At 38.8% G+C, this 24,340-nt stretch overlaps 1 protein-coding gene across 1 annotated transcript in view; it reads left to right on the top strand.

Annotated features, from left to right (window-relative positions):
* The window catches only part of GNB4 (G protein subunit beta 4), a 50,803-nt gene that overhangs the window by 8,465 nt on the left and 17,998 nt on the right, over nucleotides 1-24,340 (top strand). Inside the window, exon 3 of the mRNA XM_050966084.1 lies at nucleotides 16,337-16,438. Coding sequence (XP_050822041.1) covers nucleotides 16,382-16,438 — 57 coding nt within the window. The 5' untranslated portion in view covers nucleotides 16,337-16,381. The remainder of the gene's footprint in view (nucleotides 1-16,336; nucleotides 16,439-24,340) is intronic.

Genomic DNA, 24,340 nt, shown 5'->3' with positions numbered 1-24,340 from the left:
ACATTTCTTTTAATAAATAATGTGCTGAGCCTGATTTTTCTGAGGTGCTGAGCATCAACAGCCACCATTGATTTCAGTTGGAGTTTTGAGTGCTCAAGACTTCCTAAAATCAAGGCCCACAAAATACAAGAGAAGCTTATGTAAATCAAAACTGATGTGAGCAAAGATAATATGGTTATAATGCATGTTTTCCCCAAAAATTGTGATGTGTCCTAAATGCAGAAGTTCAAAAAACAGTTTACTACAACTTCATGATTTTTCTTACTTTATAAGTTAGGAGCATGACATTTCAACTTAGCTTCTTCAAGGTGGAAGTAATCTTCTTTGAAATCGATTGAAGTACATAGTAGCTAGCTTTATTTATCTTTACAGAATAATACTTTATTATATTATTTAAACACTGAATGGGTGGAATAGCAGATACTCTACTCCTTCCCTCAGAACCTCCTGGCTGCTGCAAAGATATAGGGAAGAAAGATATGTCTGCTATTCCACCCATTCCCAGCGTCTGTTTTTGGGGTCATTCTTCTCTGTAAATTAGTTCATGCTATTGCAGTTGAAAGTGTTTAGATACAAGGTTAGAATATACTAAATTTATATAATTTCTCTTTTTACCAGATACCTACTGTCCAAAGGTAGAGTTCAAGATGGGGTGAGGGGTACTCTCAAATTCTAAGGGGAGTTCCAGGAGAGAGATCCCTAACCAGCTGCTTGGAAGGCTCTGGGAATTCCTAGAACCTGCTTGGGGTCTTTGTCTTCCATAACAGTATATGTGTAGTAAGTGTCTGACAGATCTGAAGCTTCCTTCAGGAAGCTTCCAGATCTGAGTTTCATTTAGCTGGTGGAAAGTAAAAGAAACTTTGTCTCCTTTCCTCCTGCTACACAGCTTCCTGAGTAACAGAGCTCTTGCTTCTCCCAGCAATACTCTGCTCCTTCCCTCAGAACCTCCTGGCTGCTGCAAAGATATAGAGAAGAAAGATATGTCTGCTATTCCACCCATTCCCAGCGTCTATTTTTGGGGTCATTCTCCTCTGTAAATAAGTTTGTGCTCGTTCTCCCATGTGAATAAGTTTGCTGTTGCTCATAGTTTTCCCAAACAGCAGCTGCATGAAATTGAACATCTGCAGAAATTGTTGTCATTGGTTCCTATGCTCACTAGAGAGTTTCCCACTTGAGTGTGGGTGAATGGATGTTTGGATCCCTGCATATTGACATAACTAGAATAAGAAATGTGAATAACCTATTTAAATCTAAAAATTTCACAGTGAAACCTCTTTAGCATTCCCTAGCCTATAAATCTTGACCCGTTTAAAAAAAAAAAAAAGTATACAAAACATACATCAGAAGAGAAACAGTAGTAATAATCTTATAAAGTAAGCCTGTGTCTACACTAACTTCTTCCTAAAATTTCCTTTTGTTGCTACAGTTGGTTAAGGTCTACTATTGTGGCAATAAAGGCAGGTGCTAGTGTAAACTGGCTGCTTAACACTTCAACTGCTAGATAGTCTAGAGCTGCTCTGGATATGTTTAACTGAGACAAAGCTTAAAATAGGTTGGTTTCTGCTAGTGCTGCCACCTATGGTAGTAGTGTTAGGCAAACGTAGGCAGAGAAAAGGCTAGTGTAGACACAGTCTATAAGGCTAGTGTAGACACAGTCTAAAAGTCTGGAGTGGTGGTTCTGAAATAAATCCTCAGTTAAGTTATCTTGTTCATCGGCAGTGGTAAGTCTAGCTTTCTGTGGTCTAAGTAGGTCTGGTCTAATTAGGAGTATAAACTTCTTGCAAAACTTCTTTTCTCATAGCAGGAATGCTTTGTGTGTCAAGTCCCAATTTTGAAAACTTTGTTTAGAGAAATCAGACCTTTACTCAAGGTATAAGAACTTTCCTCATAGGCAAAACTTCTAGAGGTATACCAAATAAGATTGTTTAACAGGAACACAGAAGAATTGACTAATTTAAAGGGTAGGCTCGTATTTCTGTGTCACAATGGTCTTACAGTTTATAATATCTCCCTCTACACCACTTTAGAAGCCAAATACCTGTGTGTTTGAGTTCTTATTTATTTTTGAAATTTTTTTTTTTTGTTTCATGCACACTAGAATATTCTTGTACCAAAACCTCAAACCATGTTTTTTAACTATTTAGTTCAGATAAAGATTTTGCAGGTTTTTTTCTTTGGAGGCTTTAAGTTCAACTTTCATTGTCTGTTTTTGCCTCTAGCTTTGTATTAGTCATTTTAAATTTCCAGTGTATGAAGAACCTATAGGATGGATTCCAAATAAATTTGATTTTTCCTCATGACCCCTGCAGAAGATAGAGCAGAACTAATTTGTCAGCCCTACTTTTGAGTATCAGAGTTTGAGGGTTGATGTGTAAAGCTGTTGATGCTCAGTACCTCTTTCATACCTTCATCCCAGCTGACATGTAGGAATCTGTGGCAAGAAATTGTCTGCCTCTTCTGAACTCTTTGGTTTTTAAAACAAATATCGATCCACAGAGTACTGAGTAAAATGACCAGGAAAAAAAACCTACTGCTCTGAACCTCCAAAAATAAAATCTAGGTCACAGAGATATTACTAGCAAGACAGAGGCAGGACTGTAGGAGAAACTCCTGCCTATGATATAGCAGGCAAGTTCAAAGTGGGGTGGAGGAATATTGCATTGTGTCATCTCCTGCTTTTTGTAAGCAAGAAAAGTCAAAATGAGACCTGTATGGATGAGGATACTGTTACATTCTCTAAATAGTGCTTTTCCCCAGACTTCAGTAAAAGTTAAGGTGGTTGAAGACAAGGAAGGGAAGTCATTAAAGAGATCGTCTAGATCAGGGGTTGGCAACCTTTGGTATGCTGCTTGCCTGTTTACCTTTCACGCCCACAGGTTCGGCCGATCGCAGCTCCCACTGGCTGCCGTTCGCAGTCCCAGGACAATGGGGGCTGTGCGAGGTGGCGTGGGCCGAGGGATGTGCTGGCCCTCACTTCCCACAGTCCCCATTGGCCTGGGACTGCGAACCGCAAGAGTGCTTACTCTGGCAAGCCACGTGCCAAAGGTTGTTGACCCTGGTCTAGATAATACTTAGTCCTACCATGAGTGCAGGGGACTGGACTAAATGACATCTCAAGGTCCCTTCCAGTGCTACAATTCTATGATTCCTAACCAGGGATAGTCAGCTATATGGATGTATGGTTGGTAGCAGCAGACCAAAACTGTACATAAAATATCTTTAAAAGTTCAAAAAACATAAATTGCAACTTTTTTGATAATGCTGTTCATCTAAGAGTTTGAACAAATTTCCATTCCTGAAAACTGTAGGGAAAAACTTCATACCAGCTTGTGAGCTAAAGTAATAAAACTCCTTTAAAAGATTGAAGTGGAAAGTCCAGAGATCCAAGCAAATAGCTATATTAATCAAGGAATTTCCAGTGTTGGTAATTCTCACTATTTTATCAAGAGTTCTTCAATAGTTTGGTGTGCATTAAAGCCCCAGCTGCTGGAATTGTGAGATTGTGAGTCTCACCCTAATGGTTGCGGAGAAAAGCTGAAAAATGCAAAGCAAATGTACCCTGAAAGCTCAAACCAGAAGACAGATAATTAATTTTATTCTTTTTAAGCCAATTTAGTGATTTTTGAACACTTGAGGTTGGCAGTACTGCATTAGCTTCCATCCATGATTCAGTCTTTATAGTTTGTCCCAATTTATTTTGATTTTAATTTAGAAATTAACTTTGCACAAAACATTATTCCTCAGAAACAGTACCCATGATATATTTTGAAGCTTAATGCAAGAAGAAATACCTCTTATGCTCACTAATAGGAAAAAGCCAGCTGATAAAAGCTGCAGTAGCGCAGAAATACTTATTTGCATCATAAAGTTATGGGCCAAAGGGACTTGGACATATTTTGTAGCTCTGAATGTTGATATATAAGTCTGTGTTGCATATTAGTATTAATATATTTGTAGTGTGTAAATATATTTTATCTTTCACAGTTCGAATTTAGCTAAAATTGATTAGTGTGTTTCCAAGTACACAGTAAATTGCTCTATTGTAGATGTATGAAATGTGGCTGAAGGGCGGAAAATATTCTTTGTAAGAAGTTCATATTTTGTTTTCCTTGTTTTGTGATTAATGCTTGATTTGAGGAATAATGGATTGGGAAGTTCAGATTTATAACTGTAAGGGAGAGGTGGTTTTAGTGGGCTGCACAGCCGCAAGGAAATGTCTGCTTTCATAAGGAGAGACTAAATAGCTTTGAGCTACTATTTAGGTTTTCAACTCTGAAATTAGCTTTTAAAATGGCATCAGGTTCTCCCTCTCAAACTTGTACTTTTGCTTGTCAGAATCTAGAGCTCCTTGATTATCTTGAATGCCTGGCTCTCAAAATCCTCCCAAACAACTGGATAGCTCATCCTGTCTTCTCTGAAGGGGCTAAGATGAGCCTAGGGTGAGCTGTGCCTGCCTCTTAAAGATACTAAGTATCAGAGGGGTAGCCATGTTGGTCTGTATCCACAAAAACAACAGGGAGTCTGGTGGCACCTCAAAAACTAGCAGATTTATTTGGGCATAAGCTTTCATGGGTAAAAAACCTGAAGTTTTTAAAAAGAGATTAGGATGTGACACCTTTAAAAGCACCCCAGGGTACATGCACTAGTTTAACTTCTGTCCCCCTTCCCTTTTTTTCATTTATCTACACTTGTCAAAACCAAAAACAGGTGATTAAAAAAAAAAAAATCTATTGTGCCACAGTGGATCCTTCACTTGGGATAGAAACTACAGAGGATAGCCACAGATGTGGTAACTGCTTCATCTTTCCCCCTCATATGATAGGGTATGATTCACAGTTTAGTAAAGAGAAGAGACCCGGCATACGTGACTCTTTCAAAATGCAAGTTTCAAACTTATGGTTAAGTTACTTGTCTCATGCTGCAACTGAAGAACTGAGTCATGTTATGTGTTTTATAATAAGCATTTTCACAACCTTTTTATGTATAAGTTTGGTGTGACTTAAGATATTTGGAACAAGAATCTAGATCCTCTCTTTTTGCATTTAATTGTGACACCTGAAGTAGGCTGGAACACCCTTACTGTCTGGTCACAGGATTTAACTCTTAGACCAGGGGACGGCAACCTTTCGCAGTGGCCAGCACATCCCTCGGCCTGTGCCGCTTCCCGCAGCCCCCATTGGCCTGGGACTGCAAACCGTGGCCAGTGAGAGCCGCGATCAGCCGAACCTGTGGACGTGGTAGGTAAACAAACAGGCCCAGCCCGCCAGGGTGCTTTCCCTGGCGAGCCGTGTGCCAGAGGTTGCCAACCCCTGTCTTAGACCTTGTCTACATGGGAAAGTTTTCACCTGTATAACCTAATATGAATTTAAATTGATTTAACTGAATCAGTGCCTACTTGTGTGGATGATGCTCTTACTTGAGTTTAAAAATGGCTTTTTCTTATTTTTAGCTTAAACCTGTTCCCGATCAACTCAAGTTATATCAGAAAAAAGCCAAAATTGATCAGGAATAGGTTTAAGCTTTAAAAAAAAGAGAAGCAAAGCCATTTAAAAACCTAAATAAAAGCATTAGCCATACAGGAGTTTGCATACATTAGGTAAAGATTAAACTGGTGTAACTTTCTGATATAATCAAGGCCTTAGATGAAAGTGAATGCATTACTTAATTTTAGTTGAGATATCGAAGGAATGAAAGATGCATAGAAAATATAAAATATTTGGAACTTTCTCTTCTCTTCCTCTTCCCCCGCCCCCCATCTTGAAATTGTAAATGGACTCTCTTCTCTCCCATAACCAGGCAAGTAATGCTAAAATAGAATTTTAATAACTATTTCAGAAGTTAATGAAACAGGAATACATTTAAAATCATGATTTTTCTTTCTAGAGTTTCATCAATACATGTAAAATAAATTAGTACTGTAAGGAAGCTTCAATTAAAACTTCCTTTTAGCATAATACCAGCTTTATCCAGGGAATTTCTATTAGGAAACAGACTCATTTTTCAGCAAGAAGGTTGCCTGCACTTTACAATTGACAGTATTATTCAGATTCTTCTTATATAAACACAACCTTTATTTTCCAGAACACTCTGCCAGTGCCATTCTAGTTATGGAATGTAGTGTAACATCTTGCTTCAAGGGATTTTGCTGCTTTATTTTAGTAGAGATGATACTGAAGTATTTTTTGCAAACCACTGAAGAGTCTTTATCCTTAAGAAAAGCTTCTGTTAATTTTTCTGCTGTTAAGTGACTTTTTGAAAAGGATGTGATGCTGCTTGAGCAAACATTTTTTTATAATTAATTCTAGAAGACAGATGAGAAGCCATCAGAATGCTTTATAATCATAAATGATAGCTGTAATAGTTACAGTATCCCTGTCTTCTTAGTAATATAACTGCATAAACAAAAGGGGAGATGACAAATAAGTAGGAAAAAAATTACTTGTCAAAACAAAAAGCCTAATGTCTAATTTAGGACAATATTTTGATGGATTCAAACTTGGAAATAATTGACCAAAAAGGTATTTTTTATGTTGTAACCATAACAAAATCAGTGTTGGTGCTTAGGGCAGTATATTTGGATAATCAGTAACTTGTAAAAAGACAAATGTTTATATCCCCTTGTTTCAGTATCAGATGGTGCAGCTGTATACTAAAATTCCCAGCTGTATAATTATGCAGACGGCATAATGCCTCACTTTAGCACCAGTACCATAGAAATGGGGGTGCGGGGATGATGATGTAGAAGGTTACTTGTATTACACATCTAATTCTTTTTTTTTTATAAATAACTGTTATATAGTAGTACATTGCTTTCAGTGAAATGCATGTAGCTGGTACTGCTGGTCTATGTTATAGTTGCCCTTTGAGTAAACAAGAATGTCATTGTTCTTAAAAATTAAATGGTCATATCAGAAATTGCATATATTCAAGTGAACAGTCACTTTGACATGAAACACGTCTGTTTGTTCTGAGATTGTGTACAGTATGCTAAAATGTAGAAACTGACTTCCAGTTTTAGATTGCATACCTGTTTGCACATTTGCTTAGTCCTCATATATTGTAGTGTATGCTCATGCATACATGGTTAAAGAGCTGCTTGGCTAGCTATGTGTGCATGCCAACCCCAAACTTGCTTGAGAATAGTTCTCCATTCAAAATATTTTCTCAGTACTATAAAATAAAAGGTCAATAAACCAGTTTAGTAAATATCACAGAATTAGTTACATTTGTGTGTATGTGTGTGTTTTTTTTAAACCCCCAAACCTAATTTGTTACTGTTGAAAATCAGTTCAAACCAAAATGGCTTCTGTCATAATTTAAGTGTCACTTCAGAAGCAGTGCTCTATTCTGTTAAATAGCATACATTTGTTGGAGTCACTTCCAGCTCTATCTGAATGTTCTAGTATACAAGTAGTTAAATATTATGTGGCTTGTAATTGTGGTTTTGCTCAGAAAAGTGACTGAATAGCACCACCTTTATCAACATCTGCTCTGTTTTCAGAGTTGCTTCTGTTTGCTTACATTCTTTGCTACCTTTCCACTAAAATGCAGAATCACTTGCTCTGTGAGTGAGCTGGGTTGTCTTGCTGTAACCAACATGACTGTTAAATTCCGCTGGAGAAACTTTATTACATGTGGTGATGAGCAAACAAAAAAGAAGAATTGAATTTTAGATCACAAGTTGAGTTTGCAGGGATGGCAGTTAGGAAAAAAACCTTTTTTTGCTTAAAAACTGAAATGAAGGTGATAGATACATAATGCTAAAATGTCAGTTTTTAAAGGCACCTTTCAGAGTACACTTTTATACAGGACTTTATGTTAAAGACTCTAATTTTGAAATTGTTTACTATTTTCTAGTATTCTTTCCCGAATCAAATATAAATAGGCAAATAGATTAGAAATAAAGCCTTCTTTAGACATTAATTTCTAGGATTTCTCTTACATATGTACTTGGTTTAGGATAGCAAAATTCATTTTAAAAGTAAACTCAAATATCCCTCCTCTTGTGCATAAAATATTAGTTCAGCTACTAATTTTTCTATTATATTTCCACTACACACATGACAAAGATTAGCTCAGATTTTGTTTTATCACTTTTCCATAGTTTGTATATACAAAAGTAGTATAATTCTGCCTGCATAATGTTTCAGGCTTCTGTTAGTCACTTTTTATGACATATTTAATCTGTCTTCCACGGAAAATCCTTTCCCAGACCAAAGTCCAGACTTGGAAAGTAGTGCAATATTCCTCTAAAACTGGATCAAACCAGAAGGTTATCTGTGCATATACTGTCTTATACTTTGCAAGCTGCACATATATATCAGGAATCTTGCAAAATCATATTCTGCTTATATCTGTGTTCAGTTCTGAGTCTGATATAACTGTCTAGCTGAAAGGCCTCTATTAGCTACAGTTTTTTAGTCACCAGAGTATCTGTCTGGTGTGCTGATGAAAAGCATATTGAAGATTTAGAGATACATTGAAAACCTAAATCCTAAAGAGAACTAGGTACTTTTAATCTCTTGGTGGGGATCTGATTCAAATTACTATCTTAGTACCTCTGCAGCTATTGCAACACAATACAAAATGTCCAGTGTCTAGCTGTTTCAGTGTTATGTTGGAAACAAGTTACATAACCAAAGCTTTTTCAGCATAATTATAATTTTTTAAAATATAATTTGAGATTTTGTACTCTTAAACAGAATGAAGCAGGTTTTTTGGAAAAAATCATTATTTAGTGACTTACCAGAGTCTCTGCAAATCTGTTCCAAACTCTAGTGGGGTTGTGTGGTAGTAAAAATGTACCAATACGGTACATGCTGGAGTTGTGTTAGTGGGATGCAACGCAGTGAAGGGCTGGATGTTGAGACCTGTAAAATAAGTAAAGCTAGTCTTGTCTTGTGTTTTCCTCTTCTGAGTAATATTAAATTGTAATAAAAAAACATTTTGTGCAGAATACGTTCTTCCTACTCTTCCTTAAAATATTTTATACATAAATCTGCATAAGAAATTAATATTTATTTTAAATATGTTCTGCTAATATCCTTCCTCTTAAGAGGCGTTGGTTAATTGTTTCCTGTTTTTGTACCAGAGCAATAATGGAGGCACATTATTTTAAAATGCTTCCAAAATGTACAGAAGTGCAACAATAGCTGTGACCTTAGAGAGCAAGGTCACACCCAGGCCCATTTCCTGTTTTGTTCTTGGGGAAACTAAAGGTTTCACTAAATACTGGATAAAACTAAGGAACCATCTATTCTGCAAATGTTGGGGGGGTGGGGGGGTGGAAGAAGTTATGTAAAGTAATTACTATTTAAAAGTTTAGATCTATAGTGTTAACAAATCACACAATTTAGGATTTGAAGTTTTCCTTCTAAACTTGTTTTTATATCTGTTAATTCTTTTCAGAGTATATATAGTGCTTGAATAGGTTCTCGGTTTTCTTTATTTGTGGATAAATATGACAGGAATTTCCAATAATGTAGAACTGCGCCCCTCAAAACTACGTAATGTTGAATTAAGTTTTGGAGGATGAAAAGGGTAGGGGTGTGCTTGTGTGTGGTTTGTACAGAGACAGAAATGTCTGAAGCCCTTAGGGTTGGGACTATGTCCTCTGTTTGCTTCTACAGTGTAAGCTTTATGTTTGCAGATCTTTATTTTAAAAAGAGAGAGAGAAAAGAGAATCAAAAGTGCAATACAAGTAAAATTAGAAATGCAAAAAGTACCCCCACGCTAGCCTTCTTCAGTGCCTTGGAAGGGCAATCTTCTTTTCCAAAAATCTCTGGGCAGTGGAAGTATATCAATGCACTGTAACTCTGAGTTGGCATGACTTTATTTTAGCAGAGAGCTGTTGCACACCTGGAGAAGACTGTTTTTAAAACTCAAAATAATGATTACTTTGTAGTACAAATTTGTATAGCTACTCTAGATCATCAGGATATTTACTTTAAACAAGTCCTAACTACTGTTCCCTCTAAGCTGTGCATGCGCACACAGATCCTAAACCCTGCGCACATGGCGAAACACTGTGTGCACAAAAATTTGCACAGAAGCACAACAATGTGCACAGAAGACATTTTTTGCGCACACGGCCTGTAAAAAATTAGAGGGAACATTAGTCCTAGCCCAGCCAGAGATTTTGATTTCTGTAGGCTTTGGTCATTCAGTTGTCATACATAATTTGCTTCCCAAATAAAATCAGGAAAGCTCAATAAGAATTTTTTAAAAGATTTGTTGAACTTGCTACCCTTTTTGATCTATTTTTTAGAATGTTAAATCCATTCAGACTGAAAGAGGATCAAAATATAAACATGGATACCTGAGTGGCAAGTAAATGATCTTTCAATATTTGTGATTTTTAAAGTGTCAAAAACGACTATGCTAACAGTGCTTAGGTCATGCATAGTTTCACTAAGCTAGGAAGTATTTCACCATTGTGCTGCAGCACATCCTGAATATGTAAACAACTCAACTATTCATTCTGAGTTGCCGCTTTGCAGTAGTAACTTTCCTTTCCTTCTAATCCCTTCTCAGAGAACAGAAACCTATTTGCCTTGTCCATTTTAAATAGAAGTTTATTGAAGATGAGCATGTAAACTACCACTTCACTATAACATTAATCTTATCAAAAACAGACTGTTACAAAATGTATAATATGGTGGTGTTTCAGAATGGTATTTTAATGTACAGTGAGCATATTTGCACACACAAGGCATGGCTCAGTCGTCCATATGTTTGGACACAATATTACTCATGTGAGTATCCTCAAGAGCTTAAATGGAACTACTTATGTGAGTAAAATTATACATGCATATATGTCTGCAGGGATTGGAGCCTGAATTTGTATAAGTGAATCATCAATCCTGTTAAGTTTGAAAAGTATTAATCATAGTATCTATTAGGGCTGTCAAATAATTAAAAAAGATTGAGATTAAAAAATAATTAAGATTAATTGCAGTTTTAATCGTACTGTACAACAATAATAGAATACCATTTATTTAAATATTTTTTGATGTTCTTTACATTTTCAAATATATTGATTTCAATTACAACACAGAATTCAAAGTGTATAGTGCTCACTTTCTGTTATTTTATTACGAATATTTGCGCTGTAAAAAAAGATAAAAGAAATAGTATTTTCAGTTCACCTCATACAAGTACTGTAGTGCAATCTCTTTATCGTGAAAAGCAACTTACAAATGTAGAATTTTTTTACGTAACTGCACTCAAAAACAAAACAATGTAAATCTTTAAAGCCTAGAGATTCTCTCAGTCCTACTTCTCCAATCACTAAGACCAACAATTTATTTAAATTTAAGGGAGATAATGCTGCCCACTTCTTATTTACAATGTCACCTGAAAATGAGAACAGGTATTTGCATGGCACTGTTGTAGCCGAATTCGCAAGATATTTACATGCCAGATATCATAAACATTTGTATGCCCCTTTATGCTTCAGCCATCATCCCAGAAGGCATGCTTCTGTGCTGATGATGGGTTCTTCTCAGTAACGATCCAGAGCAGTGCGAATCTACACACGTTCGTTTTCATCATCTGAGTTAGATGCCATCAACAGAAGGTTGATTTTCTTTTTTGGTGGTTATGTAGTTTCCAAATCGGAGTGTTGGTCTTTTAAGACTTCTGACAGCATGTTCCACACCTTGGAAGACGCTTCAGATTCTTAAACCTTAGGTCAAGTGCTGTAGCTATTTTAGAAATCTCACATTGGTTCTTAAATTGAACATCATCTCCTGGGTCGTCATTCGAGACTGCCATATCCCAAAGTATATGACAGAATATGGGTAAAACAGAGTAAGAGACATACAGTTCTCCTCCAAGGAGGTCAGTTATTATAAATTTATTTCATTATTTTTCCAGTGAGCGTCATCAATATGGGAACATGTCCGCTGGAATGGTGGCCGACATATGAACGGGCATACGAATGTTTAGAATATCTGGCATATAAATGCTTGCAACTCCGGATACAAAAATGCCGTGTGAACGCCTGTTCTCACTTTCAGGTGACATTGTAAATAAGCGGGCAGCAGCATCTCCCATAAATGTAAACAAACTTGTCTTAGCGATTGACTGTACAAGAAGTAGGACTAAGTGCAATTGTAGGCTCTACAGTTTCTCATTGTTTTGTTTTTGAGTGCAGTTATGTAACACATCTACATTTGTAAGTTGCATTTTCATGATATAGAGATTGCACTACAGTACTTACGAGGTGAATTGAAAAATACTATTTCTTTTTTTCTTTTTTACCATGCAAATATTTGTAATAAAAGTAGTAGAAAGTAAGCACTGTACATTCTGTGTGGTAATTAAAATATTTGAAAATGTTAAAAAAGAAACAAAACCCAAAAATATTTATAATACATTTTAATTGGTATTCTATTATTGTTCTGCAGTATGATCAAAACTGCGAGTAATTGCGATTAACTTTCTTAATCAAGTTAATTTGTTTTGAGTAATTGCTTAATTGACAGCCCTAGTGTCAATAACTACATGGCTTGGCGTGTGGATTTTTCACATCCCTGAGCAACTTAGTTAGACGGATACAGATCTGAGGTGTAGACCAGACCTTTAGTTACTGACATCTAGCTTAATGTTCTACCTGACTTGAAATATGAAGTCTATATAGAGCATGCTCTCAACCTCTTCATATTTCTGTGTAACAATAGTATACTTGTAGAGTTCAGACATCATTGATTAATGACGTTTTCTCAGACTAGCATCCTGATTTTTACCTGCTGCTAGCTATTTGGCTGACAAAAATGTGCCTAAAGTTTAATAAATAGTTCAGCCAGTCTTGGAGTATCATTTATTATATTGATACTATTTACAGTGAACTATTGATCTGCATGGCACATCATAGAACGGAAACTGATTTCGTGTCCAGAAGAACTTGCATCCAGTTGCAGGGACACCATCAACTTAAATAGAGCTGCTCAGAAATGTTTTAACCTCCTCTTAAAAATAAGCACATAAGATTACTGTAATTGAAACATTAGCCAAATATCTTTTTTAGTTTGTGCATTTGATGACAGTATTTTGTATCTATGTAGCTATTTTCCCTTTTCTTTTGTGTGGGTTCAGGGTTCTGGAACGAGAGGGGAAACATTTTTAAAATAGGAAAATTTGATAGTAAAACCATCAGTTGACAGTGAGACACTGACACAAGTATAGTACTTGGTAAAAGTTGCAGTTAACTTATTTTTTTTTTTTTAGTTGCTTAGGCTTTAAATTGACTGTTTCTAGGAGGAAATAACAACAGGGACAAGGGCAACCATATAAGCACACATACTAGTGATTGCAATTTTTAATATTTGATTTTATTTATTTTCAGAAAGAATGCACATCATACTAGTGTTCACTATTTTTCATCTTTCACTAATAATGCCTGCTATTATTGCATTCAGTACACTGGGAGAATAAAGTAGGAAACGGATGGTAAATTAAAGTAATAATCGCCTAGAAAAGTTTCATAGTGCTTGTAATGTCTTGTAATTGACATAGAATTTATAGATTTAAAGTAGGAAAGTCAAACCTGTGAATGTAATGAGTGGTATAGACAATGGTATGATATCCAGTTGAAAATATTTATTTAGATTTACAATCTTCCTGGTAAACATCAAGTACTTTGATTCGTAGGAGAGAATACAAGCATGGTTACAATCTTTATTTCAGGGATAAGTAACTGAAGTATCAGGTTGACTTTGATACCTATTGGAAGCATGAGAAGATCAAAGTGTTTTGAAAGATTAAATAGGTATTGATAGAGCTTGTCGTGCATGTTTATATTTGGGCTGGAGAAGTGAGAGGGGAATCTCATAGCTATAATAGCTGATTTAAAATGTATCAAAAGGCACTTTAATGTCCTTTCCTAAGAACACTCTGAGGTGATGTATTAATTTATTTGTAAACTACTTGGAGCCATGATCTCCCATTTTAGCTTGTAGAGCACTGTGCTCGCTCTTTTTGGCTTTGTCTACACAGGCACTTTAACCATTAAAACGTTTTTGTGTCTCGGGTGTGAAAAAGCACCTCCCTGAATGACGAAAAACACCAGGGTGGACAGCGCTTCGTTGGCGGGAGCCGCTCTCCCATTGACGAAGCTACTGCCCCTCATTGGAGGTGGTTTTATTTTGTCTCTCCTGGTGATGGAGAGCATCTACACTGCATACCTCACAATAGTGTGGCTGCAGCAGCACAGCCATGCTGTTGTAAGGTGTGCAATATAGACATAGCCTTAGGTTATAACTCCGTTGTTATCCCTAACTCCCCTCCACACACACAATTTCTAGCTCAAGTTAAGTAGTGCTTTAATCTTCTGCTGTCTGCTCTGTGTGGTGAGGTGAGGGGTGTGTGTGTGGCTGATAGGTGGCCTGATGCTCAGGTAATGCAGTGGGGATGCATAAGCTCAAGTCAAGATACCAGTCATCAACTAATCTGATCCTCTGTGCTGCTAATGAAATCACTCTGTAACCCCAGTGTTTTTGAGTTGTGATTGCTCTCACTCCAGGTAACTAGAGTGTAGTAACTCAACTGATGCAGTGAAGACAGGCCCTTCAAGGCTATATGAGATGCCTAGCATCTATCTAGTACAGGGATTGGCAACCTTTGGCCTGCGGCTCGCTAGGGTAAGCACCCTGGTGGGCCAGGGTGGTTTGTTTACCTGCTGAGTCCACAGGTTTGGCTGATCGCGGCTCCCACTGACCACAGTTCGCTGCTCCAGGACAATGGAGGCGGCAGCAAGTGGCAGCCAGCACATCCCTCGGCCCGTGCCGCTTCCTGAAACCCCCATTGTCCTGGGATGGCGAACCGTGGCCAGTGGGAGCCACGATCGGCTGAACCTCCAGACCGGCAGGTAAACAAACTGGCCTGGCCTGCCAGGGTGCTTACCCTGGTGGGCTGTGTGCCAAAGGTTGCTGATCCCTGGTCTAGTAGAACAGGTGTGTCATTAGGTGAGATTGAAGGACATGGTAACTAGAAGCAGTGCTGGATGCAGTGTGCTGGGAATTTGGGGTGAGGGATGTGGGATGATAGCCAGATTTGCTGCTTTATCAGACTTCCTCATATTTATGGCTGATTATTTTAGGTTTCAGTGTAATAAACTGGGTGAATATTGCTCAATATTCCATTTTTAATGAAGTGCTTATAGTAATTATGTGTAGCTAATTATAGTCTGGAAAAGATGTTGGACATTTCTTCCCAGTAAGAATTTAGAGGTTCCATATCTAGGTGTTATCTTTAATATTTGTAACCATCTAAATGTGCCCTTCTGTGGTAACAATACTCTTGCTTAGTGCTTCACAAAACCAATCGCATTCTAAAAAGTATTCAGATGTCACCAGATCTGTGCTCATTGTGTTTACGGAGGGGGGGGTTGTTTTTCTGTGGGCAGGTTGGATTGAGAGCTCTGAGTCAGCAATCGTGGTGTCACTGACTGGGGCTGGGATAGAGAAATGATTTGGGGAAACTAGTAAACAAAAATAATACAAGCAAAATGTTTTAAGTTGCAAAACCTGATAGTTACTTGTTCACATCTCCTACTGTTTGTATGCATTGTCTGTTTAGATTGCAATCTCTCCAAGGCAGGACCACTTTATACGCTCTGGTTGCACAGTGCTTAGCACGTAGGGATGCTGATCCTGATTAAGGCCTTTAGGTGCTAGCACAGTACAAATAAATTTGGTGGTGGAAAGAGAGACAGATTAAGCGACTTCACCAAGAACATCCTGCTCCAGTTGAAAATCTAATATCTAAACTTGAGTTACTGACTCCATATTCCGTGCACTATTAGACAACTCTCACCTCTAATCAAAAATGTCTTCCTATGAATTTGTCTTGTACAGACTTCTGCATTATAGAAGTGTTTAGTGTAAAAATAGGGTCTAGAGCAGTGTTACTGCTTATTGTTGCCAAATTGGCTTGAAGAGGCTGAAACGTCTACATTGAGAGAGGTCTGCGAGTGAAAAACAAAGCTAAAAATCTGCATGTATTCATTAATAGGTCTTTCTAAATTGCAGCTGGTGTTTCTGTTCACAATTGCTTTGTAAACTGTTCATGATATAGCACGGGGTGTCCAAACTTACTGGCCCTCTGAGTCGCATCTAACAGTCTTCAGAAATTCGAGAACTGGGGCACACTTAACGGGGGCCAGGGCTCGGGGCTTTAGCCCCACAGGAGGCATCTGGTGGGGCTAGGGACTTCAGCCCTGCTCCTGCTGGAGCTCTGAACCCCTTCTGTCCCCTCCTTGGAAATGCTTGGAAATGGAGGAAATGGAGTCTAGACAATGGAAATTAATTTTCCCCCTCTTTTTTTAAATTGGCAGATTTTCTTTGCACTGTAATAGTGAGAGAGAAACAGCTTCAAGAGGATGAGTGAACTGGAACAGTTACGGCAAGAAGCGGAGCAACTGCGGAATCAAATCAGAGTAAGAATTACTATTTCCCCAGCCCTTAGGTTATATTGGAGGAAAAACTTGGTGGGAGAAAATGAAGAAGTACATATGTCACTTATGTTTAAATCATGCAACCCTTAACATCTTTTCACATTGGATTAAGTCAGTAAAACGTTCAAAAAGCTTGAAACTCCACCCCTAATTTTCATTCATTTATGTTTAGTATTGCAATTTAGTATGATATGGAGTATCACCCAATATTTTGGAGTCCTGTGAAAACCCAGGAACAACGTGAACTAGTTAAGGACACTGATAATGAAAATTTAACTTTTTTGGACTGCTACTAGCCTTTCTACTACTATTGTTCCTGATTGTTAGGTAAAATGCTTGAGTACTGACTGAGACACGGTATCCAGGGTCATGAATCATGCCTGTGCTCTTTTTCCTTCTCTTCCCATTGAAGGTATTTTTCAGATGCACATCTTCCCGTTCTTCTACTCCTGTTTTAATTCAAATTATTCACCACCAATAAACTGATTTATTGTATGGTATCTAGTGGTCTGTCAAGAAGCTATTGCAGAATACATCAAAAATTCAGTGACTGTTCTCAGTGAAAAATATGTAGGATATCAGTCTTATCTATGTTTTCTTTCTAAGCATGCAGCATCTACAGACTAGATCCGCGGTTCTCAAACTGTGGGTTGGGACCCCATTTTAATGGGTTCACCAGGGCTGGTGTTGCCTGGGACGGAAGCCCAAGCCCAACTGCCTTGGGCTGAAGATAAAGCCTGAGGGCGTCAGACCTGAGTGGCGGGCTCAGATTATAGGCCCCTATTCCCGGGGCTGAAGCCCTTTGGCGTTGTTTCTAACACCCCTAATACCTGGGCGAGGAGGTTGAGTGGGCTCAGGTTTTGGCCCCCCCTCTTGGGGTTGTGCAGTAATTTTTGTTGTCAGAAGGGGGTCACGGTGCAATGAAGTTTGAGAGTCTCTGGACTAGACCTGTGTAGGAATGCTTTACCTGGAGACACACAAAGGAAGTCTTAGTCCTAGTCAATTTCATTATGTGGTGATTCTATATGTAATTACCGTATATACTTGATCATAAGTCGATTCTTTTATAAGCTGACCCTGCTTCCCCCCCCTCCCCCGATGGATAAGTAAAAATGGAAAATTTTTATAACCCGTTCATAAACCAACCCTATAATTCAGGGGTCAGCAAACTTCGGCTCCCGGGCCATCAGGATAAGCCACTGAGGAGCCAAGATGGTTTGTTTACCTCAAGCGTCCGCAGGCACGGAGGTAAACCTAAGTAAACCTGATGGGCCGGGACAGCAACTGGTGGGGAAATTTTTTTGGGGGGGAGAAGCTGGGAGTCAGAGGAGTAACCCCACATGACCCCACCCCTACGCCAGGACCCCCACACACTCCCCATTCCATCCCTTCCCACCTTATCTGAGGAGGGCCAGAGGAGGATGTTTCTGACCTGGATGGAGCTGCTCTGGCAGGCTGGGCAGCGCGGCTGGAGCTGCTCTGGCAGGCTTGGCTGGGTGACACGGTCGCAGTGTGCTCCGGTGGCATGGCCACAGCCTGCTTTGGGGGGTGGGGCCGAGCAGCATGCCTGCAGGCTGCCTGCCCCGAAGCAGCTGGAGGCTGAGGAAAGAGCAGCCTGGCCAGCAATGGAGAGACTGGCCTGCCTCTTCCCTTCTGGCTGTGCTGCCTCTCCTTGCTCCCTCTGGGGGGGGGGAGGGGGAGGGGGGGTGTCCCACCTCTCCCTCTCTATACCCGTTCATAAGCTGACCCCCTTCTCTGGTGCTTCCCTTTTTTACTAAAAAAAAAAAAAAAAAAAATCGACTTATGAATGAGTATATAAGCACTTTCAGCCTGATGTCAGTTGTCTTGTGATAATCTGCTGCCTACTCAGTGTTTTGAGCATTGAACTACTGATGAAGATATTGTCCATGTGCTGTGCGGTTGCCATGCATTAATTGTTTTTTTTTTTTTGGGGGGAGGGGGGGAAGGCTTGTAGTAGCACATTTAGGACTCTTTTGAGACTGATTGTTCAAGGTTATCTGGGGGAGAGTTCTGCGTCACATGTCCTTTAACTTTCCCAATATGTATTCAAACGTAAGGTCAAGGCCAGTTAATGTCAGAAGAGTTACAGCACTAAGGACTCTCCCTAGCTGACCTCAGCAATTTGGTTAAATTTAGCCATTATTTTAATTTAATCTTATATTAGCACTCCAGTGTACTGAGTGCTGCACAAATATTGATGTAAATATAATGTTTCAATTTCTTCCCCAATTGACATGCCTTAGAAGTATCTGCCCCATTACAGTTGGGCCTGATGTAGTCAGTCTCATCTTATAGGAAATGGCATTGGGTGAGGAGTGAGACTGGTGTGGTGCAGAATACCTACTGAGCAGTTACTTGGCCTGTGGAACAAGTAGACCTCTCAGGAATGTCCTCACAAGAATGTCCTGTGGAGCTGGGAAGCCAGCAGGATTTTTTATATGGAGACTTAACTTTACTGAATTGGGTAAAATGGATTTAGTAAGACCTATGTCTCTGAGCCCCACATCTGCAATTGGAGCCTGGCAGGTGTACCTCTGCATCCATGACAAGCACCACTGAAGTCAGTAGGGCTCTATATTGGCATTGGTGTTGGCTTGCATGGCTCAAATTGCAGGATTGGGGGCCTTATAAATTAGTCACAATATATTAAAGAAATAAAAAAATGTAATTTTGTATTACTATACACCTACTGTTGTCTGTCCTTCGAGTTTGAAGATATCACTGATTGGTTTGGTTTCTGTGAACATGTAAGTGGCTGATTAGACCAGTTTGAGCTTTGAACTGTCTGTGGCACAGTGAACACAAAATACTGCTATGAGTTACTAGATTAACAGCGGACATGCTGCTGTTGCCGTGTTTATGCTGCTGGTGCTTCTGCTCTGCTTCAGCAGTTCTCCTCTGCTCATAGACTGTAGCTCTAGTATGGAATGAGGCTTCACTGGGTAGAAGGATCATGAGTGAGATCTTCCCAAAACTCTGGGTCAGTGTTGAAACGCCTCAAAGATAACTTGAGAGAGTCCTTGAAAAATTTCTTCTGGCCTAGTTAACAGCTTGTAATGTTTCCAGTTCAGGTCACATTGCACAATCTGGTCAGTTTTTAAGAAAATAATTAGACTAATATTTCAGTTAGGTGAGGGGTCAATCTTGCTTACTTGTTAAATCAGTTCAAATTTTTCTTTCTAAGTTCTTGCTCTGAATTTTGGCTTGGGAGGGTAGGACACAGTAGTTCTTATTTTGATGTACTGCTGATGGTAAACATGATATAATGTCTTAATTCTAAATGACCATTTTTTGTTTGCTCACATAGTTTGTGTTTCTAGTAAGAGAATAGCAAATACACATTTTCATTAGTTATTTTTCAACGTTCTCCAAATAAACCAAAATGTAGGTGTAGATTTAGATAAGGGGCATTGCAGAGTGTTTCAGAGATGAGGCTCTGACATCTTCACAAATTCTTTTTTTGTTATAAATGCTAAACCACCTCTCTCAAAAAACTGGTCCATAGGATGTACCTGACTGTTGAAATAAATGGATTTACTATGTGTATCTGTAATTTGGGCTTCTTCAGCATCACATTTATTTTACATATAAACATCCTAGATATGTAAATATTGGTGGTACTTTCCCCCCAAATTGTTTACAGTTCCCATTGTTTTAATGGATGCCAGTTGCTAGAGCTAGAAGAAGAGGGGTAGGCAGCCTATTTTAGTTGAATGTTGTTCTCTCTCCAAATTCTTCCTTTAAAAAACAAACGCAGTCTAGCCAAAACATTAGTCCTCACCAATGGATTAATAGAGGTGGAGGAGATATGATGAATCAAATAATAAAATGTACAAGAAGCAAGAATGCTTTGTGTTTGAATGCTCATATCCCCCAAATGTCTTGTTTGAATTGCCTCAGACTTTCAAATATTTTAGCCTAGCATAACTTTGTCTATGGAATTGCAGGTAGGTTAATGTACTTCTGGCAAAACTGAGTCGTAGAACAGGGTTATGATGAGACTTGTTTAATCCTCTCTAGAGAATGATTAGCGTATTGGAAAATCTCTAGTGTATTCTAGCTATTCCAAATCTTCCTCTTTTTCTTGGTAGCTTCTGGCTGTCTTGGTTACTTGCAAACCTTTTTGTGTTTTGGGATATCAGAGATTCTTTAAAAATGTTATACCAGTCTTGTATCCTAAATCAGTGGATTAAAGATATCTAAATTAGCAGCATCCTACATTAGAATCAATTGCAACATATAAGGTTCAACCTTGACGTTAAATCTATAATGGGGTCTTGGTGCTAATTTGGGCACTACCAAAATGTATATATTTGCACACACAAAACAGTGTTAGGGTTTCAAAGTCTAGCAATCAAACCCTGTGAAATATCAGAATTAAGGTTGCCTGTCCCTGTGTGTATGCATCATGATGATAGGGGATCATATAATTAGTCTAGTTTTTTCACAAGATCCTTGCCTTATTTAGTGCATAGGACTGTGTGCGCTTTGGAGATGAATTATGTTTTTGGTAGTGAAAGCAGCTGTTGTCTGCAGGATGCCTGCCTCATTTGTCGTAGAAATTTGGAAGGTGTGTAGTGAATGAGGCAGGAGGTTGAAGGAACAGAAGGGAGAGTCTTATGGTTATGGCAGTTAAATAGTGCCCTGGAGAACTGGATTCTATACCAGCACACTGCACCACAGAGTTACTATCTGATACTGGCCTAGTCACTTAAACCAAATTTTTCACTGGTGGTCACTAATTGTGTTACTTATTTTCTAAGAACCCAAAGTGAGACCCTGGGGTCTGATTTGCAGATGTGCTGAGCAGTCACAGCTACAACTGAACTCAACAGGGGCTGTGCCTTGAACATGTAAGGTGCTATATCAGGGGTTCTCAAACTTGGGGGTTGAGACCCCTCAGGAGGTCGCAAGGTTATTACATGGGGGAGTCACGAGCTGTCAGCCTCCACCCCAAAACCCACTTTGCATCCAGCATTTATAATGGGGTTAAATGTATAAAAAAATGTTTTTAATGTATAAGGGGGTCACACTCAGAGGCTTGCTATGTGAAAGGGGTCACCAGTACAAAGGTTTGAGAACCACTGTGCTATATAATGCTAATTACTCTGAGAAAACAGGCCCTAGGCATTGCAAATTGGGCACCCAAAATTAATGGACACTTCTGAGTTTAATCTCTCTGTGCCTCAGTTCCCCATCTGTAAAATGGACATTATACCTTCACCTCACTTTATGGGTGTTGTGAAAATAAATTTATATATGTGAAGCATTCGGGTACTATAGTGATAAGCACCATAGAAAAGTCCGTGAGAAAATTAACAATTCTGTATTCAAACCCTTTTCTGAATAGTGTGCAGTAAATAAGGCACAGGACAACACATTGAACGCTGAAGAGAACAACATACTGAATAGCTTCTCATTCAGTGATCACTATGGACTGAACGAGACAGGGGTCTAGTGGGGGAAAAAATAGTATGTGATCACGTCATTAAAGATGGTGTCGTCATATGTACGCACAAGGACAGGCAACCTTAATTCTGACACTTCCTAACTTTTGAGTTCCTGACTTTAACTTTTAATAGCTTTTATATACAATTGCTTAAGTTTTTAAAAGTGGAATTTTTTTTTTTCTGTTTGATATGTGAAATCACATTGACGTCCCCATGGGTCACCAGCAGGATTTGAGCCTTTAGATGCATAGCACAGATCTCTGCTTCTTGAGTAACAACATAGCAGTGTAACTTGCTGACAGCAGGGCCTGTTGACTTGAGAATCATGGGTTTCATTGCAGGTTCTACAGGGAGTGTTCTCCACGAGCCTGCCCTCTTCTGTCCCTGTCTTGACCTGCCCCCCTTTCTGACCCAGGCTCTTCTTCCCAGTCTCTTCACATAGCCAACCCCAGTCTCTATTTCAGTGCTTCCCATCTGATTCCCAGTTCATACTCCTCACCCCAATCTCCCCTGGTGGCCTTGCCCAGCCAGCTCCAATCTGTCTGTCAGTTCCCTCCTACTACCATCCCCCTCCAGTGCCCCCAAGATCCTAGTCCTTGCTTTGTCTACCCTAATGGCTTTGTCGACAAGGGGTGTGGAGGAAAAAAAACCAACACCATCACATTTAAACCCTTGCTTCAAAGTATGGTGGTTTTAGAATTTCTCAATGAAATGGTTGTAAGAATTCATTTAACATGGTCAAAACTTAAATTTAATTTTTTCCTTAACCTTGTTCTCAAACAGCTGGACCTTTTAGCTGATAGATAAATAGATAGATAAAATTCAGCCTGAGGCAGTCTGGAAATCTACAGCTTGAACTGTTAAAATTCAGCAAAGTTATAAGCAACAGAAGAACAAAGTCTTAAAGTTGTGTAACGCATCCCATTATAGCTATAGGTGGTGCTGCCACATTTTGCTATTACATTAATAATAAAAAAACACAGTTCTGGCCTAGTTAAAAGATCACATCCAAAATAAATTTAGTGTTGGGCCTCTTCAGCTGTTGCAACTAAACAATGAATTTAATTGCTCAGCTTTAATATCCAGTGTATTTCTTCTTGTGAGTGAAAGGATGCCTGAACACTAAGGGATTTGTTTGGTATTTTAAATGTTCTGATTCAAGATGTCAACATTTTATAAATATTTCTCCAGTTCAGATACTGTAAGAAATGGATTGAGGTGACCTAATCAGCTCTTGAGCTTGTTTTTGGAAAGAAAACTATTAGGAGTAGCTAGTGTCAGTTACCTTACTTTGTTTTGTTTTTGAAGTAGGAAGTCAAAATATACCAACTAAATTTTAAAAGAACATTATTAAGGTTGCAGAGTAAACAGCTGAGAAGCTAGAAAATGCCAGAACTAGGGTAGGCACTGACACAGTCTCTGATTACATGACCACATACTTTCTTTCCCCTCATTCAGTCCATCCTGTCCGGGAGATGAATCAAGGTTGTGCAGTGAAAGCGACTGTCTGTGTGTGTTATACCTGCTTTATTTATTGTGGAAGTTGGAAGGTGTCTAGTGAATAATGTAGCGGGAGGCATACAGGAAAAGAGAGGGTCCTTAATGCAGTTGCATGTTGCTCTGAAGAATTGGATTCTATCCCTGCGTTTGCCACTGAGTTCCTGTCTGATACTGGACTAGTCATTTAAACTAGACTTTTCACACACGGTCACTAATTAAATGTGTTCATCATTTTCTGGGTTCCTAAAGTGAGACCCTGGGATCTGAATTGCAGAAGTGCTGAGCACTCACAGCTGCAGCTGAAGTCAGTGGGAGCTGTGCTTTGAACATATGAAGTGCTATATAATGCTAAGTTCTCTGAAAAATCTGATGCTATGTCTCTCAAATTGGGCACCCAAAAAACAGTGGACACTTTGACCTTAATCTTTCTGCCTCAGCTCCCTATGTGTAAAATGGAGAAATACCCTCTCACCTCATGTGGATTTTGTAAAAATAAATTAATTATAATGATGAGCACCATAGGAAAAACCTACAAGGAAATTGATCATTATGTTTTCAGATCAAAGGTTGAATAGTGTGCAGTAAATAAGACTTGGGGCCACATGTAGAACAATGAGGAGAAAGCAAAATATTGAATAGCTTCCTCATACACTGTGCACTGAATGAAGCAAGGATGCTGTGGAATAAGTAATTCGTGCTCATGTAATTGAAGATATGGTGCATATGCACATGGTGATTTTGCTCATTGAGGGGTGAGTGGGGGGTGGGGTTACTGTACTGGTACAAAGCACTACCTTTACCGGAGCAAGCTGCATCCATACTAGGAGTGCTTTGCCAGCTATTCTAGTGTGTTGTACTAGCAAAACACTCGTAGTTTGGGTGCAGCTTATAACTGGAAAAGCATAGCTATACT

This window comes from Gopherus flavomarginatus, chromosome 8 (genome assembly GCF_025201925.1).
Source record: "Gopherus flavomarginatus isolate rGopFla2 chromosome 8, rGopFla2.mat.asm, whole genome shotgun sequence".
Classification (NCBI taxonomy): domain Eukaryota; kingdom Metazoa; phylum Chordata; order Testudines; family Testudinidae; genus Gopherus; species Gopherus flavomarginatus.
Note: the sequence above shows the minus strand (reverse complement) of the source record. Positions and strands in the feature narration are given on the sequence as shown.